At 45.2% G+C, this 19100-nt stretch overlaps 1 protein-coding gene across 2 annotated transcripts in view; it reads right to left on the bottom strand.

Annotated features, from left to right (window-relative positions):
* Positions 1–18890, bottom strand: part of LOC124138736 (peroxisomal sarcosine oxidase-like) — a 37070-nt gene extending 18180 nt beyond the window's left edge. The window contains exons 1-9 of one of the 2 annotated variants that reach the window (XM_046505583.2): positions 18628–18888; positions 16928–17075; positions 14958–15106; positions 12718–12931; positions 10919–11101; positions 8487–8633; positions 7979–8128; positions 7233–7308; positions 3522–4793 (exon numbers count right to left, since the gene is read on the bottom strand). In XM_046505583.2, coding sequence (XP_046361539.2) covers positions 4669–4793; positions 7233–7308; positions 7979–8128; positions 8487–8633; positions 10919–11101; positions 12718–12931; positions 14958–15106; positions 16928–17035 — 1152 coding nt within the window. In that variant the 5' untranslated portion in view covers positions 17036–17075; positions 18628–18888 and the 3' untranslated portion in view covers positions 3522–4668. Of the gene's footprint in view, positions 1–3521; positions 4794–7232; positions 7309–7978; positions 8129–8486; positions 8634–10918; positions 11102–12717; positions 12932–14957; positions 15107–16927; positions 17076–18627 lie in introns of those variants that run through there. The other variant, XM_048396178.1, reaches the window with a different exon arrangement.
* Positions 18891–19100: the final 210 nt, after the last annotated feature.

The raw sequence follows: 19100 nt of genomic DNA, 5'->3' as shown, positions 1-19100 counted from the left end.
ATATATATACTCACCGCCAAAAGAAATGCGAATACCATATGCCCATTATTCGTGCCAAACTCCTTGTGTGTCCGATGTTATGCTTAGCAGTAATTACGTTATCATTATCATTAATAGTATTACTATCATTATTATCATCATTAGGATTAATATCATCGCCATTATTTTAAAGACCGCTTTCCTTGTAACCCATTTGTTTGTGAATAGTGTACGAGTACACTCAATGTTCCTTTAAAGGTTACAATGGCTTAGGGGGCACGGGTGGCCCAGTCGTCTGAGGCGCCACAATTCGCTGTGCAGAGTTGCGTACCTTGGACACGCCAGAAACCTATGATTGTGGGTTCGAATCCCGGTTCGCCCCGATTATGTTTCTAGGTTTGTTAGCACCATACCCGTGGTCGTGGGTTTCACCGAAGTGGTAAACGTCTGAGTCCTGCATCACTTCGGGCTTTCCTCCCACATTAAGCTGACACGCCGTGATATGACTGGAATACTGTTAAAAGCAGCGTCAAACCCAACTCACTCACTCACTCACTAACAGTCTGTTGATGTCAGTTACCTCCCTTGCCTCGGGAACATGTGAAAACCGAACGCGTCAGCATGATGTTTCGAAGCTGAACTTAGCACTATCTTATCTATTCTAAATAGAAACTTCAAATAAGCAGATGAGTCTATGTTAGCACTGATTTCCTCTCTTGCTTAATAACTTAGATCTTCTCGAGCAATTAGACTGTACTTTAACACTGTTCTCTGTTTGTGTTCATTCGTTCGTTTTTTCGTCATCTTTGTCAGCAATGCTACTGCCCGTGAAGATGACATGCATATAATCAAGTCTGTACCCGAAGAAGCAGTGATTGTTTGTTTGTTTGTTATTTAACGCCGCACTCAGCAATATTTTAACTATATGACGGCGGTCTGTAAATAGTGGGTCTTGACCTGACAAGCCAGTGATTGACATTATGAGCATCAATCCACGCAATTGGAATATGATGACATGCATCAACCAAGTCAGCGTGCCCGACCACCCGATCCCGTTGGTCGCCTTTTACGAAAAGCATTGCTTGCTGAAGACCAATTCTAACTCGTATCGTCACGTGTAGGAGGGATCGATATCATGAGCACCGTCCTACGCTTTCTTGGCACGATGACAATTAAATAGCTTATCAACCGAGTCACTGAGCCTGACCATTCGATCCAATTAAGATGCTTCTTACGGCAGCATGGGGCGTTTTTCACCAAGAGTCCCCACGGGGGCACGGTAAGGTATATGGTCTCTGGTTCTTCTGACCGCCTCCGTGGTCTAATGGTAGAGCGTCCGCCCAGAGAGCGGAAGGTCCGGGGTTCGACCCCCGGTCGCGTCATACCAAAAGACGTTAAAAGATGGTCCTTGTTGTTGCCCTGTCTGGCGCTCGGCATTAAGGGGCTAAAACAAGGACTGGTCGGCTCGGAGTCAGTATACTGTGTATGAGTGGGGTATTCATGTTAAACTGCGGCATGGTATCTCAGTGTGATAGCACTATAAATCGGCATCAGTCCGGACTAGTACAAGCAGCCACACACACACATACACGTGCATGCACGTCGCTATATAAGTGCAATAATCTTGGACGCGACGTTAAACCCAATTTCACCTCACCTCACCTCTGGTTCTTCTATCTCCTTATTTGCACTTACGCAATGCTTACGCGAACGATGCAGATTTTTATATTTAGTCACTCTCTATGAATATAAAGCAATGTGGATATCGACTTACAAGTCGCATGTGAAACGTGGATGTCGCAAATCACAACACGAGTTCTCTCTTTCCACCAATAAAGAGCTCGCGGTACTTGAATGTTTAATCATATCGCATTGAAGCTACGCTAATAGTAAGTGAGTGATTGGGTTTAACGCCGCTTGTAACAGTATTTCAGTTATATCTCGGCGTGTCAGTTTAATGTAGGAGGAAAGCCCGAAGTGATGCAGGTCTCAGACGTTTACCGCTTCGGTGAAACCCACGAGCACGGGTATGGTGCTGGCAAACCTAGAAACATAATCGGGGCGAACCGGGATTCGAACCCACAATCATAGGTTTTCTGCACAGCGACACTGACACTTACGCGTAATTGGATTTAGACTGATATAATCATACATTATATACATCATATATATATATATATATATATATATATATATATATACTGAGTCAAATTAAAAACTTCACATTTATCAAAGTAATCCCATGTATGATATACAACGGTAACATGTATCAGAGAAGGCAATTTTTAATCATTAATGTCCAAAGAAGGTGGTATTCCAAAGGTCGGTGGTAACCATAATTTGTTCCAAGCACCTACGGTATTCGGTAATAACATCAACAGTTTAAATCAAGTCCCAAGCACGAGAATTTGATGGCACACAAGTTCAGTAGCGTGTATGGCCACCATGTGCGTTGACAACTGCCACAAAACGCCTCCGCATAGACCTTGTGATGCTTGTGAACACATGATTGGGAAGACGACGCCCTTGTTGCTGCAAAATGGTGCCAAGATCTTGCAAATTCTGTGGTTGGTTCTGGAGAGTGTGCAGACTTCTGCCAAGAGCATCCCAGACGTGTTCGATGGGATTGAGGTCGGGAGACCTTGACGGCCAGTCCATGACGTTGACTCCCACATTATGAAGGAAATTCCTTGTCAAAATTGCTGTGTGGGGTCTGGCATTGTCGTGTTGGAAGATCAAACCGGGTCCATGTGCTGCCATAAAAGGCAGAAGTTCTGGTGTCATTACCTGGTCGCGGTAAGCAGCAGCGTTGAGGATGCCACGGATGACAAGAAGACTGGAACGTGCATTGCCACAGAAAACACCCCACACCATGACACTTCCGCCTCGAAATCTGTCAACTTCCTGTACACAACACTGGGCGTAACGTTCATGACGGCGCCTCCACACCCTCGCCCTACCATCAGCAAATCGAAGATTAAATCGGGATTCATCACTGAAGACGACTTGATTCCAATTCCTCTGGGTCCATCGTAAGTGTCGCTGTGCCCACAACTGACGTTGACGCCTGTGTAATTGAGTCAGAATCGGCCCGCAGTTTGGCCGTCGTGCTTGAAGGTGAGCAGTTCTCAGACGGTTTCGAACAGTCTATCCCTAAACAGTTCATTTCTGGTTGATGTAGCCGTCAAAAATCGGTTACGGAGGTGACGTAAGACAATCTGACGATCCTCTGCATGTGACGTCACACGTTGTCGACCTTGACGAGGGCGATCAGCGCTGGAACCCGTTTGCTGTAGACGCGTTTGTAAATCATAAACAGTCCGTCCACTACACCCCATCGTCCTTGCGACTTCAGCTACGGACGTTCCCGTCTGCCATATGCCAATGGCACGTTCACGTTGCACATTTGAAAGGCGTGGCATGACAAATGGCCGTAAAGACTTTTGTTTTCTTGTGTTTTTCTTTTTTTGTTAATGACTGCTAACAAGTATGGCTGAAAACACGTGCGGTATTATGGCCACGTGACCAGTTGCACGTGAAAAACCACTTTTGCCACTATATCTGAAGACAATACGTGGCCATTACTGTTTAAATACACAATAAGGGCCAACAATGATAACTGGTCAAAATGTTTAAATTTTAGAATTGTGAAGTTTTTAATTTGGTTAACTGATATATATATCGTTGTCATATATTGCAGTTTGCTGATGAAGGATAGAATTTGATACCTACGTAAATTCGATTGATTTTTAATATGAGATATAATGTATAATCCTGAAACATTATCTTCTGGATTGTAAATTCATAGAGAACTCCCGAATGGAGAAGTTATTTATTGTTCCTGAATATTCTAAACAGTGACGTATTAGCATAGCTATCATGCAGAATGTTTTTATCAATCTAAATCCAATTACGCGTAAGATACAATTGACAAAAACATACTGTGATGTATAGTTATGTATTAGCGTAGCTTTCATGCGGTACCATTAAATCAGTCATAACAACTAAAATATTATATATACTTGTCTTGTTGGAATTTAATGATACTATATTCATTAAAATCAATCACAGTTTGGTATAAATACAGTCGAACCTCGTTGAGTCGAACTTGGATATGTCGAGCTCCTGGTTGTCTCGAACTTATTTGAGAGTCCCAAGTATCCACATTAAAGAGACATTTCTCCTGATGTCTCGAACCCCGGATAACTTGAACTTTTTTTCAGGTGTCCACGAGTTCGACACCAGAGGTTCGACTGTATATAAAAATAATAATTAAACACAGGGTCTAGTAGTAAATTCTAGTATGTATACATATACTTAAAATTTGGTCATATAATATAGGCAACTCAAATTAGTATTATCAGGCAGGAAATACGTTCTGCATCTAAAGCTGTCAGCCATCTATGATTCAAAAAGGTTCTCATAAAGCCCTGAAACAAAATAACAAAATAAGAAGGGATCAGCTGTACACATCAATAATGTTGAAGAAGTAAGAATACTTCATAAAATACACGGGTACCATTTGGAATCAGATCAAATAATTCCCCAATGTGGTATGACTGTAGCTACATATGTACTGAACAACGTAATGCAGCCTTATCACATATCAGAGTCGACGAAGCACGCAAAAGCAGGTCTACAGTTGTCTTTTTATGACTTTGTAGGCCGACATCTCTATGGACCACACGACTATAGTTTGGCCGTTGTCTTGAACCTGGCCATCATGAAGGGCTTCATGTCATATTTCGGAACCCGGCCTGTCGCCATGTCGCTGACTGCCTCTCCCACGACTGGTGCCAGTTTGAATCCGTGGCCTGTAACGAAACACATCATATTTAAATCATCATACAACTATCTCAATCTCTGCTTTAAAACACAGCACGGGTACAAGTGGTCAAGTCATCTAAGGCAGAGTTACGACCCTTCGGCGTGCCAGGAGCCTATGATATCGGGTTCGTATCCCGGTTCGCGCTGATTTGTTTCTAGGTTTGTGAGCACCATACCAGTACTCATGGTACTGCCTCATTCCAGACTCTCCTTCCACATTAATCTGACCCAGCGTGTTTAACTGGAATAGTGAGTGAGTGAGTGAGTGAGTATGGTTTTACGCCGCTTTTAGCAATATTCCAGCAACAACACGGCGGGGGACACCAGAAATGGGCTTCACACATTGTACCCATGTCGGGAATCGAACCCGGGTCTTCAGCGTGACGAGCGAACGCTTTAACCACTAGGCTACCCGACCGCCCCTTTAACTGGAATAATGTTTACAGCGGCGTAAAACCATACTTAACCAACCAACCAACCAAGAAACCAACCAACCAACCAATTAATCATTCATATCAACAATAAATATGAAAGTAGCCAATCCTGTTTAATGCTGGACATTTTAAACATATGTTGACTAATACAAAGAATATGATAATCTTTTACAATTATTGTTTCACAAAAAAAAGAGGTAAACCAGTTTCGGTTTCAAAGAGACTTTGCTTTGCTTCAGTATAACATAGGAGAAATAACTTGATGACTAAATGGAGGGAAAGTAGTGTCGTCAATGTCAGTCAGTGTTCACCTGCTAAAGAAGTTATGGTGAATGTTTGAAAGTGATGCGTTTTAACAGGACTGATGCACTCACACTAAGAGTTGTCAGTTCCACGTGCACAATACAGTCGCACAAGTTAGGGTCTATTATGGATATTTGGGTATGTTGGATTCTGATTAATCGTTTGAATTAATTTTATATTTAAGCGGTCTTCATTTAAGTTGTAAAGGGAAGTAACTTATTTGTTGTTGTTGGTATCGCTATGTGCAAGAGACTGTGCTGTGAGCGGGGGACCGAAGAGGTTATAAAACGGTAAATATGCAATTAAATACAAAACTTCAGTAACCGAGAAGTTAGACAATATTAAGTGACCGTTTATTTTCATATTTGTGTCTAAATATTAGTATATTCATCGACGTTTCCGCATTGTTTTGCAGTCAATCAAGCCGACAGCGCTACCTTAGTATTTCGTGGCAACGGCACCCTTCAACTGGAACTAGAATCTGTTAGAATATGAAACTAAGATTAGAAAAAATGATGAAGTTGAAGAATGATTTGACGTCCTCAATTCTCGAAACCGACAGGGAATTTGAAATCTCGAAGTTGGCCAGGGTGCCCTCAATGGAGCCATTGATGACTCTTTTCTTCATATAAAGCAGCGTTAGAAATTGGTACTTGTAGAATAGTCCTTGCCAAACTGCCCAACAGGTAAGGTATCATAAGTATTGGTATACATTTGCCTTTGTAAGGGTTTTGTTATATGTTATCATTATAAGAACCAGTGGACTAAACTGTTAGTTTCTACCGATGCAATGGATAGTGTTATCGACGCGATAAACCAATCCGATAAATATGCAAATGAGGTCACCGACCAGGAACTACTTTAAGCCCCATACACCGACACAATGTCTGCTTAATCGATAAATTATTGACCAACGTTCCAAATACGTCCAGGTTGGGGTTTCTAGTTAAACTGTGTTTCTGCGGACAACCACGGCTGCAGATCATGTGGCACTATATGGAAAATGGGAAAACTCAAACATTGTATTCATACGCGCTTTCTAAAGTTACTTCTTTGATTGTAAATACATCTTAAACATCGATTATTTTCAGAATGACATATGATCAAGAGATGATTAATCTAATTTGTTTCCGTATGGGAAATTTCTTATCACCAATGGCCCGCATTTGAGAGTGTTTATTTCTAACACACATATATAATACGGAAACACACTCGGTTAATAATATCTTTATAATCATTCGTCACCACTCGCCCCTTTCCGTAACCTGCAAGAAGACTCGTCCCCCTATCGATGAATGTTATGTGCGAAAATACGACAAACCAATCAGAATGCGCGTATGATTTCAAGTTCTTCGTCAAAGAATCCCTCAGAAATAATTTCTGCTTTTACATATGTCTTGCATCTAAAATTATACCCAAGACACAGTTAAATGTGTTCAATCATACTGTAAAATTTTGGATGTCCTGATGTGCTTTTAATTACAACTGAAATATAAATGATATGTGGGGAAATATATGTGAACCATTGCGCAACGAGTTGACAATTGTTTTATGTATGCCCGTTTGCGCTAAGACGGAACCCGGTTGCAAAAATGGCCACGAGAGGGGCACGAGTCGCTATTCGGCTTGTCCCGGAATAACACGAGTTGGTCACGAATGCTTTATAATGAGAACCATTCCCATGACTACCTGAGAACCCAGCTGCGACGATGATGTTGTGGTGCTGCGGGTGGTAGTCGATGATGAAGTCTTCATCAGGTGTCATCTGCCAGAGAAATGGTAGACATGACGCTCAAGAAGAACTCCGATGGAGTTATGGAATCAATCTAGACTTTCATTAGACATGTTACAGTGAGATTGATCGACTGGATTTAATCCTATGAATCAGTATGTCCAGTACCCCGTTCCACAAAGCGAGGTCAGGACTGAGGTCAATAAGTTTAAAGTCTGTCTGTCCCCAGCAATCCATGCTGGTCTTAAAGAGGCGGCCAAACGGATCAGGCGGTCACGTGGTGACTTGGTTAATTGTGTATCATCGTACGCCGACGGCGTAGGTAGTTGTTAACACTATCGATCACCGGTGCCCTGTGTCCAATGGGATGTTCCCAAGCAAATGGAGGCTCGCTTGGGTGAGTGAGCGGTATCACACGGGGAACACAAGAATGGGACCCCCTTGGGTTTTCGGGTTAGAATAGGTCCCCATGTTATTATACTGGTTGTATGAGGTGACCAAATGGATAGGGGCTGTTAGGCTCGGTGACTTGATTGCGTGTCAGCGTACCCCGGCGTGGATCTTAGGACTAAGGTTAAAAATTCGATCACTGGATTGTCTGGTCCAGGCTCTGTTCAAACAAAGTATTTCAGACAAAGAAATATTAGAAATCATCGTCCGGACAGGACATATTGTAACCAGGATATTACTGTGGTTTTCTTACCGTGTAAATACACTGTTCTGTGATAGATGGTGTCGACTCCAAGCCAGGGAAATGTTCCTTCACATACGCCGTCACTCGATCTGTCACCCACTTCCCGTCTGGCTGGTCTCGTGTATCAGGCGAGATCTCGGGGCCCGTGTGCAGAGCAATCTGGACCGCGCAGTGAAGGTATTATTTGGATACCTAGTTATTGTTGCATAAATATTATCTTAATATTGAATATGCGTGCGATTTACTAAGGAGCCGACCATTTAATATTGTGAGTTGGGGCGAGGGGTCTAGGAAAAATAAATTAGTGAGTGAGTGAGTGAGTGGTTTGGAGGGTGAGTGAGTGAGTGAGTGAGTCGCTCACAAGGCAATAGAATATTAAAAGGTCGATATCTAAGCAGTTATGTATCATACTACCTGTCTGAATCCGAAGGAAACATGTCAGAAATAGGTTCTTGGCATTTAAATATACATTTATATGTGATAAATGAACTTGTTAAATTGAAGAAGGGTAGTCTACCTTGGCGTAACCAGGATACTCGTAGCTAGGCAGCCCCCAAATGTCATAAGGCGGACTGCCACTGTGTTCAATGAAGCAGGGAAGCTGTTGGGCGGAGTGGCTACCCGGATGTAGTTCCTTGCAGTAACACACGGTCACTCTCTGTATCTGAAACATCACAGGTCAGGTCCATGTGTACCTCCATGCTGTTCTGATTAATACCCTAGGCCTAATCCACATCACAGGTCAGGTCCATGTGTACCTCCATGCTGTTCTGATTAATACCCTAGGCCTAATCCACATCACAGGTCAGGTCCATGTGTACCTCCATGCTGTTCTGATTAATACCCTAGGCCTAATCCACATCACAGGTCAGGTCCATGTGTACCTCCATGCTGTTCTGATTAATACCCTAGGCCTAATCCACATCACAGGTCAGGTCCATGTGTACCTCCATGCTGTTCTGATTAATACCCTAGGCCTAATCCACATCACAGGTCAGGTCCATGTGTACCTCCATGCTGTTCTGATTAATACCCTAGGCCTAATCCACATCACAGGTCAGGTCCATGTGTACCTCCATGCTGTTCTGATTAATACCCTAGGCCTAATCCACATCACAGGTCAGGTCCATGTGTACCTCCATGCTGTTCTGATTAATACCCTAGGCCTAATCCACATCACAGGTCAGGTCCATGTGTACCTCCATGCTGTTCTGATTAATACCCTAGGCCTAATCCACATCACAGGTCAGGTCCATGTGTACCTCCATGCTGTTCTGATTAATACCCTAGGCCTAATCCACATCACAGGTCAGGTCCATGTGTACCTCCATGCTGTTCTGATTAATACCCTAGGCCTAATCCACATCACAGGTCAGGTCCATGTGTACCTCCATGCTGTTCTGATTAATACCCTAGGCCTAATCCACATCACAGGTCAGGTCCATGTGTACCTCCATGCTGTTCTGATTAATACCCTAGGCCTAATCCACATCACAGGTCGGGTCCATGTGTACCTCCATGCTGTTCTGATTAATACCCTAGGCCTAATCCACATCACAGGTCAGGTCCATGTGTACCTCCATGCTGTTCTGATTAATACCCTAGGCCTAATCCACAGCACAGGTCAGGTCCATGTGTACCTCCATACAGTTCTGATTATTACCCTAGGCCTAATCCACATCCCAGGTCAGGTCCATGTGTACCTCCATGCTGTTCTGATTAATACCCTAGGCCTAATCCACATCACAGGTCAGGTCCATGTGTACATCCATGCTGTTCTGATTAATACCCTAGGCCTAATCCACATCCCAGGTCAGGTCCATGTGTACCTCCATGCTGTGCTGATTAATACCCTAGGCCTAATCCACATCACAGGTCAGGTCCATGTGTACCTCCATGCTGTTCTGATTAATACCCTAGGCCTAATCCACATCACAGGTCAGGTCCATGTGTACCTCCATGCTGTTCTGATTAATACCCTAGGCCTAATCCACATCACAGGTCAGGTCCATGTGTACCTCCATACAGTTCTGATTATTACCCTAGGCCTAATCCACATCACAGGTCGGGTCCATGTGTACCTCCATACAGTTCTGATTATTACCCTAGGCCTAATCCACATCACAGGTCGGGTCCATGTGTACCTCCATACAGTTCTGATTATTACCACAGGCCTAATCCACATCACAGCTTTGATTTGAGACGAGTTCGAATGACACGCCGCTAAAAGTAGCCGCGCAATTAAATAACAATGTTCGACAGTGCTCGGCTCGCTTTGCTGTCTTTGTTTGAGTAATTATACTAACGCCAAAAGTAACAAGGCTTCATATAAAGTGATGTAAATGTCGCTAAAACATTCTCCTGGACGCCTGTCGACCCTTAACGACAATCAGAGCTTTTACTTGTTGAGGCTTTCTTTCGCTATCACCCACCCTACACCTGACCCACACCCAAACTGCACCTGACCCACATCCGACCTACACCTGACCCACATCTGCCCTAAACCTGACCCACATCCGACCTACACCAGACCCACATCCGAACTACACCAGACCCACATCCGACCTACACCAGACCCACATCCGAACTACACCAGACCCACATCCGACCTACACCTGACCCACATCCGACCTACACCAGACCCACATTCGACCTACAACAGACCCACATCCGACCTACACCTGACCCACATCCGACCTACACCTGACCCACATCCGACCTACACCTGACCCAGATCCGACCTTCACCAGACCCACATCCGACCTACACCTGAACCACATCCGACCTACACCTGACCCACAACTGACCTTCAGTTGACCAACACCAACTCATATTAAACCCAACCCACACCTTACCTGCATCCGATCCACGCCTACCGCACACCCGACCGACACCCAACCGGCACGCACGCACCAATACATTAACCATATTACGTCCCACAGATTATACCTTGACGGGCAGACTGAGCCCAAGTGGGCGGAGCATCTTGTCTGCCCAGGAACCGACAGCAACTACGACACTAGCAGCCCGGTACGTCCCCTTGGACGTCGTCACCGTCACTGTTGATCCCGGGTGGATGGCCGTGACAGGCTCACAGTCACGTATTTCACCGCCTCGCTGTCTGAACACCGTCTGAATGCAAACAAAATGGAAGGTGTTCATAATCCTTGGATCTTTTCTGACCGGGAATCCCTACAGGAAGACAAGCCTGAGGAATCCCCACAAGAAGACAAGCATGGGGTACTGGGGATCTATTCTGTCCGGGGATATCTGCAGGGAGACAAGCATGAGGTACTGGGGATCTATTCCGTCCGGGGATATCTACATGGAGACAAGCATGAGGTACATGGGATCTATTCCGTCCGGGGATCACAACAGGGAGACAAGCCTGAGGTACTGGGGATCTATTCTGTCCGGGGATATCTACATGGAGACAAGCATGAGGTACTGGGGATCTATTCCGTCCGGGGATCACAACAGGGAGACAAGCCTGAGGTACTGGGGATCTATTCCGCCCGGGGATATCTACAGGGAGACAAGCATGAGGTACTGGGGATCTATTCCGTCCGGGGATCACAACAGGGAGACAAGCCTGAGGTACTGGGGATCTATTCCGCCCGGGGATCACAACAGGGAGACAAGCCTGAGGTACTGGGGATCTATTCTGTCCGGGGATATCTACATGGAGACAAGCATGAGGTACTGGGGATCTATTCCGTCCGGGGATCACAACAGGGAGACAAGCCTGAGGTACTGGGGATCTATTCCGCCCGGGGATATCTACAGGGAGACAAGCATGAGGTACTGGGGATCTATTCTGCCCGGCGATATCTGCAGGGAGTCAAGCATGAGGTACTGGGGATCTATTCTGTCCGGGAATATCTACATGGAGACAAGCATGAGGTACTGGGGATCTATTCTGTCCGGGGATATCTGCGGGGAGACAAGCATAAGGTACTGGGGATCTATTCTGTCCGGGGATCACAACAGGGAGACAAGCATGAGGTACTGAGGATCTATTCAGTCCGGGAATATCTACAGGGAGACAAGCATGAGGTACTTTGGGATCTATTCTGCCCGGGGATATCTGCAGGGAGACAAGCATGAGGTACTGGGGATCTATTCTGTCCGGAGATATCTGCGGGGAGACAAGCATAAGGTACTGGGGATCTATTCTGTCCGGGGATCACAACAGGGAGACAAGCATGAGGTACTGGGGATCTATTCTGTCCGGGGATATCTGCAGGGAGACAAGCATGAGGTTCGGGGGATCTATTCTGTCCGGGGATATTTGCAGGGAGACAAGCTTGAGGTACTTGGGTGAGGTTAACACGTATATGTTCTTTGTTCAGCAGATATTGTTCAAGATCGTTTAAGAATAAGGAAAGATGGAGAGGGTTTTTTCACCCTGTCGTACACCATCATGACTAATGAAATCAGTATCTGGTTAATAATGGTATCCTTAGATCTAATGTTTTGGTAATTATTCTTAACCAGGCTGTTGAACCAAAAGCGACTCACCCGCAATGCAGACTAAGTGACTCACCAGCAAAACAGACAAAGTGACTCACCAGCAACGCAGACAAAGCGACTCACCAGCAATAAAAACAAAGTGACTCACCAGCAATACAGACAAAGCGTCTCACTAGCAACGCAGACAAAGCGACTCACCCGCAATGCAGACAAAGCGACTCACCAGCAACGCAGACAAAGCGTCTCACTAGCAATGTCCTGACAAAGAGACTCACCTGCAAAGCCCTCAGAATGCAGTCAGCCTTCAGGAGTCCCCCCTTGTGGTCTAGCAGTCCGACATAGTTGTGTGGGTAGGACAACATGGGGTACCTTCTCCTCAGCTGTTCGTGGGTGAGGACATCGACGGCAGCACCCACATTGGTCAGAGCCTTCTCAACGTCACGTAAGAATTCATCGTTTTCAGGACCAATACTTAGAGTACCACAGTTTCTGAAGAATCGTCAGTGCCAAGGTATACTATGACCATTCTCATTTACTCATATTAGTTGACGTTGAATCACAAATATGTAATAATATTAAAATATAATCACAAGATCTAGAGTTCGCTGTACAGAGCAGACCATAGCATAATCATGTGTTAATAGATCAGTAATAATTTGTGATGATACTAGGTACATGTATACTGCTCTCTCTCTCTTTGTCTCTCCCTTTATCTCTCTCTTTGCTCTTTCTCTCTCACTCTCTGCCTCTCTCTCTCTCTCACTCACTCTCTCTGCCTCTCACTCTCACTGTCTCTCTAACTCACTCACTCACCCTATCTCACTCTATGCTGCTCACTCCTCACTGTCTGTCTGTGCGTCTCTCAGTCTGTCTGTCTGTCTGTCTCTCCGTGTGTGCCCCCTTCTTTCTCTCTCACCCCATCTCTCACTTTGTCTCTCTTTGTCTCTCCCTTTATCTCTCTCTTTGCTCTCTCTCTGACTCTCTCTGCCTCTCACTCTCTCTGCCTCTCACTCTCTCTCTTACTCACTCACTCACCCTCTCTCACCCAATGTTGCTCACTCCTTCTCATTGTCTGTCTGTCTGTCTGTCTATCTGTCTGTCTGTCTGTCTGTCTGTCTGTCTCCCCGTGCCTCTCTCACCCCATCTCTCACTTACATCAACAGTTCTGTCCCCGTCTCTCTCTCTCTCTCTCTCTCTCTCTCTCTCTCTCTCTGTGACCCCATCTCTCACTTACATCAACAGTTCTGTCCCCGTCTCTCTCTCTCTCACTCTGACCCCGTCTCTCACTTACATTAACTGTTCTGTCCCCGTCTCTCTCTCTCTCTCTCACTCTCACCCCATCTCTCACTTACATCAACAGTTCTGTCCCCGTCTCTCTCTCTCTCTCACTCTGACCCCATCTCTCACTTACATCAACAGTCCTGTCCCCGTCTCTCTCTCTCACTCTGACCCCATCTCTCACTTACATCAACTGTTCTATCCCCGTATCTCTCTCTCACTCTGACCCCATCTCTCACTTACATCAACTGTTCTGTCCCCGTCTCTCTCTCTCTCTCACTCTGACCCCATCTCTCACTTACATCAACAGTTCTGTCCCCGTCTCTCTCTCTCTCACTCTGACCCCATCTCTCACTTACATCAACAGCTCTGTCCCCGTCTCTCTCTCTCTCTCTCACTCTGACCCCATCTCTCACTGCCTCTCACTCTCTCTCTTACTCACTCACTCACCCTCTCTCACCCAATGTTGCTCACTCCTTCTCATTGTCTGTCTGTCTGTCTGTCTATCTGTCTGTCTGTCTGTCTGTCTGTCTGTCTCCCCGTGCCTCTCTCACCCCATCTCTCACTTACATCAACAGTTCTGTCCCCGTCTCTCTCTCTCTCTCTCTCTCTCTCTCTGTGACCCCATCTCTCACTTACATCAACAGTTCTGTCCCCGTCTCTCTCTCTCTCACTCTGACCCCGTCTCTCACTTACATTAACTGTTCTGTCCCCGTCTCTCTCTCTCTCTCTCACTCTCACCCCATCTCTCACTTACATCAACAGTTCTGTCCCCGTCTCTCTCTCTCTCTCTCACTCTGACCCCATCTCTCACTTACATCAACAGTTCTGTCCCCGTCTCTCTCTCTCACTCTGACCCCATCTCTCACTTACATCAACTGTTCTATCCCCGTATCTCTCTCTCACTCTGACCCCATCTCTCACTTACATCAACTGTTCTGTTCCCGTCTCTCTCTCTCTCTCACTCTGACCCCATCTCTCACTTACATCAACAGTTCTGTCCCCGTCTCTCTCTCTCTCACTCTGACCCCATCTCTCACTTACATCAACAGCTCTGTCCCCGTCTCTCTCTCTCTCTCTCACTCTGACCCCATCTCTCACTTACATCAACAGTTCTGTCCCCGTCTCTCTCTCTCTCTCTCTCTCTCTCTCACTCTCACCCCATCTCTCACCTACATCAACAGTTCTGTCCCCGTCTCTCTCTCTCTCTCTCACTCTCACCCCATCTCTCACTTACATCAACAGTTCTGTCCCCGTCTCTCTCTCCAGTTCGGCTAACATCTTGAAGGCGTCCACCATCTTGTCGGTGTAGTGCTGCACCCCGTAGGCGAGTCTGGTGATACGACTGAGGCCATGGGAGCTGCCCCGAGAGTGTAGGACAGGAAACTGCTCAACAGAGATACAACACGCTGCAGGCTCTCCATGGACGTGTATGCAGAGCACATGTTTAACGAATATCTATTCTAATAGCTAATAGGCGCGATGAGAGTTTAGAAAGTGAAGAAGGTGTACGGGTGTTATGCAGGTGTACCGGCCTGATGAAAGTGAACGAATGTGATGAGAGAGAACACACGTGATGAGAATATTTGCTCACGATGAGAGTAGAGGCGCGATGAGTGAACGGATGTGATGGTAGTGTACGGATGTGATGAGAGTGTAAGGATGTGATGACAGTGTACGATGTGATTAGAGTGTACGATGTGATGAGAGTGTATGGATGCGATGAGAGTGTACGGATGTGATGAATGTGTACGGATGCGATGAGAGTGTACGGATGTGGTGAGAGTGTACGGATGTGATGAGAGTGTACGGATGTGGTGAGAGTGTACGGATGTGGTGAGAGTGTACGGATGTGATGAGAGTGTACGGATGTGATGAGAGTGTACAGATGTGATGAGAGTGTACGGATGTGATGAGAGTGTACGGATGCGATGAGAGTGTACGGATGTGATGAGAGTGTACGGATGTGATGAGAGTGTACGGATGTTATGAGAGTGTACGGACGTGATGAGAGAATACGGATGTGATGAGAGTGTACGGATGTGATGAGAGTGTACGGATGTGATGAGAGTGTACAGATGTGATGAGAGTGTACGGATGCGATGAGAGTGTACGGATGCGATGAGAGTGTACGGATGTGGTGAGAGTGTACGGATGTGATGAGAGTGTACGGATGTTATGAGAGTGTACGGACGTGATGAGAGAATACGGATGTGATGAGAGTGTACGGATGTGATGAGAGTGTACGGATGTGATGAGAGTGTACGGATGTTATGAGAGTGTACGGACGTGATGAGAGAATACGGATGTGATGAGAGTGTACGGATGTTATGAGAGTGTACGGATGTGATGAGAGTGTACGGATGTGATGAGAGTGTACGGATGTGATGAGAGTGTACGGATGTGATGAGAGCATACGGATGTGATGAGAGTGTACAGATGTGATGAGAGTGTACGGATGTGATGATAGTGTACGGATGTGATGAGAGTGTACGGATGTGATGATAGTGTACGGATGTGATGAGAGTGTACGGATGCGATGAGAGTGTATGGATGTGATGGGTGAACGGATGTGATGGGAGTGTACGGAAGTGATGAGACTACGGATGTGATGAGAGTGTACAGATTTGACGAGAGTGTACGGATGTGATGAGAATGTACGGATGTGATGAGAGTTTACGAACTGATGTGATGAGAGTGTACGGATGTGACGAGAGTTTACGGATGTGATGAGAATGTACGGACGTGATGAGAGTGTACGGGTGTGATGAGAGTGTACGATGTGTTGAGAGTGTACGGATGTGACGAGAGTGTATGGATGTGATGAGAGTTTACATGCGTGAGGAGAGTGTACAGTTGGTATTAGGCCGTACAGGGGTCAAGGGTAGTACAGGGGTCAAGGGTAGTGCAGACGTGAGGAGAGAGTACAGTTGGTGTTACGCCGTACAGGGGTCAAGGGTAGTACAGGGGTCAAGGGTAGTGCAGGGGTCAAGGGTAGTACAGGGGTCAAGGGTAGTACAGGGGTCAAGGGTAGTGCAGGGGTCAAGGGTCGTACCAGGGTCAAGAGCCGTACAGGGGTCAAGGGTAGTACAGGGATCAAGGGTAGTATAGGGGTCAAGGGTCGTACCAGGGTCAAGAGCCGTACAGGGGTCAAGAGCCGTACAGGGGTCAAGGGTAGTACAGGGGTCAAGGGCTGTACAGACGTACCTGCTCGAGGATGAGAGTCTTCTTGCCCTTCTTAGCGAGACTGTAAGCTGTGGAAGACCCCATCACTCCCGAACCTATCACTATGACGTCATAAACTCCCTCAGCCATTTTGGATTTGGAGGGTGTACAGCCTTTTTTTCTTGTTTCTCTTGAAGACAGTTATTCGAGATTTTAGAAATCATGTATTTGAACATAAAGCATTTGAAACAGTATGCTAAATGACCCAGGTAATATAAAGTTAAAAACCCAGGTTAATCGATAAATGAATGATTGATACCAAAATATTTAAATGTGATAGCATACGTAATGATTAATAAATGTGTTCTAAAATATACTATCCTATGGCTAAATCGATTTTTACATCGGATCTGATTCCCCAAAAGTTATTGATCACTGATATTAATTTATATTGCAGATTAGTCTTTTAGATGATAATGCTAATCACAAATTCATTTCTTGATATCATAAACAATTATGATTTATTTAAGATATAAAAAAGACAGTGCCGCTATTACTGATATTTCACTCTTCAATAATCGATTACACATCAAAACAAGACGCCACTGTATTCAAATTCGGCGTGCTTTTAGACGGGATATTGCTGATGATTTCTTCAAATCCTTACTGTACACTGAACAAGAAAATATCATGAATATTGTTGGGGATAGTTTCTTGTAGTGAAAAATGTGTTTTTTTAATGTGTACGGTGTATAAATATATATCATGATCCCTAAAGTTTGGTTCAGTGAAAATTATGAAGTGAGAAGCAGTTGGAAGGAGCTGTCCTTTCATTGACAGCGACATCAAATGATGATTATACAAACTTCCTGATGTCTTGAAACATGATATCAGCATAACTAAAGCTCGCACGCGTTTTAAATCATTAGAAATATCGCGAATTCGAATTCCTGATATCAAATACAGTAAACAACGTTTATAACGAACACGCTTATAACGAATAGACGGTTATAACGAACTGTTTTTGTCCCGGCCATTTGCTATATATATGCTGAATATAACGAACTACGGTTTTTACGAACTAAAAAAAGTGGTCCTTTTGAGTTCGTTGTAACCATACTTTACTCAGTCTGTGATAATATTTTATTTCAAAAGGTATTAAATCTTAAATTAAATCCATAAATCTTATCCTTACTTAGATATTTTCAAGTTCGTGCAGAAATCAGTGCAGAGGTCAGTGTGTTTAGATGCGTGTACTGGGAAATTGAGCTGATGCAGCTAGCCAATTTTTGATTTTATAGCAGCTTTTACCAGGCTATGCATACATGGATCGGCTGTTGAATGCGGTTGAAAAAAATAATAAAACGTTGATGTAGAAGTATATGTGGGAACATATGGCGGAACTCAAGCTACACTGGAGTTTCTGTGTCACAATGGCTTTTGGTGTTGATGCACCGTACAAGAGACCTGCGTCCCACGATCGGCCCTACTAACCGCATACATACATAGATCGGCTGTGGAATGCTGTTGAAAAAAACCAAATAGAACGTTGCTGTAGAAATATATGTGGGAATATATGGCGGAACTCAAGCTGCAGTGGTTTTTCTGTGTTACAATGGCTTTTGGTGTCGATGCACCGTACAAGAGGTCTGCGTCCAACGATCGACCCTACTAACCGCATACCAGGTACAACACATCAATAAATACTTTGAAATACATCTTTAATCAAAGCCCCTCCCTACCTGCCACAGCAGTGAACACACAAGACAAGTGGTGGTCGCGGAGCGCCTATACACAAGAACCGGGCACGAGAGGGGCTTCACACTGTATCACCTGTTTACTGGCCTGGTAGGTCAAGGCTCTTTTCTTGATGTCATTGACATACTGATGACATTAAGAACGGACTTTGATATCTAGGTCAGCTGTTGAGGTGTCTGTAAGGTGGAGTCAAAAGGAGCGACTTCTCAATATTGTCGACAGGTCAATATTGTTGGGCCGTGGTCGCTCTTCACAGTGACGCGCTGCAGAGCGCTGTGCAGAGTTTCGTCCCGTAGTTGTCAGGGTTGGTCTGACATCCCAATCCAAGGTGTGTAAGCCACATACGAGTGCCCGTGGCTTCACGAGTGAGTGAGTGAGTTGGGTTTAACGCCGCTTTTAACAGTATTCCAGTTATATCACGGCGTGTCAGCTTAATGTGGGACGAAAAGCCCGAAGA

Source organism: Haliotis rufescens, unplaced genomic scaffold, assembly GCF_023055435.1.
Source record: "Haliotis rufescens isolate VD_foot unplaced genomic scaffold, xgHalRufe1.0.p SCAF_15, whole genome shotgun sequence".
In the NCBI taxonomy this organism is placed as follows: Eukaryota; Metazoa; Mollusca; class Gastropoda; order Lepetellida; family Haliotidae; genus Haliotis; species Haliotis rufescens.
Note: the sequence above shows the minus strand (reverse complement) of the source record. Positions and strands in the feature narration are given on the sequence as shown.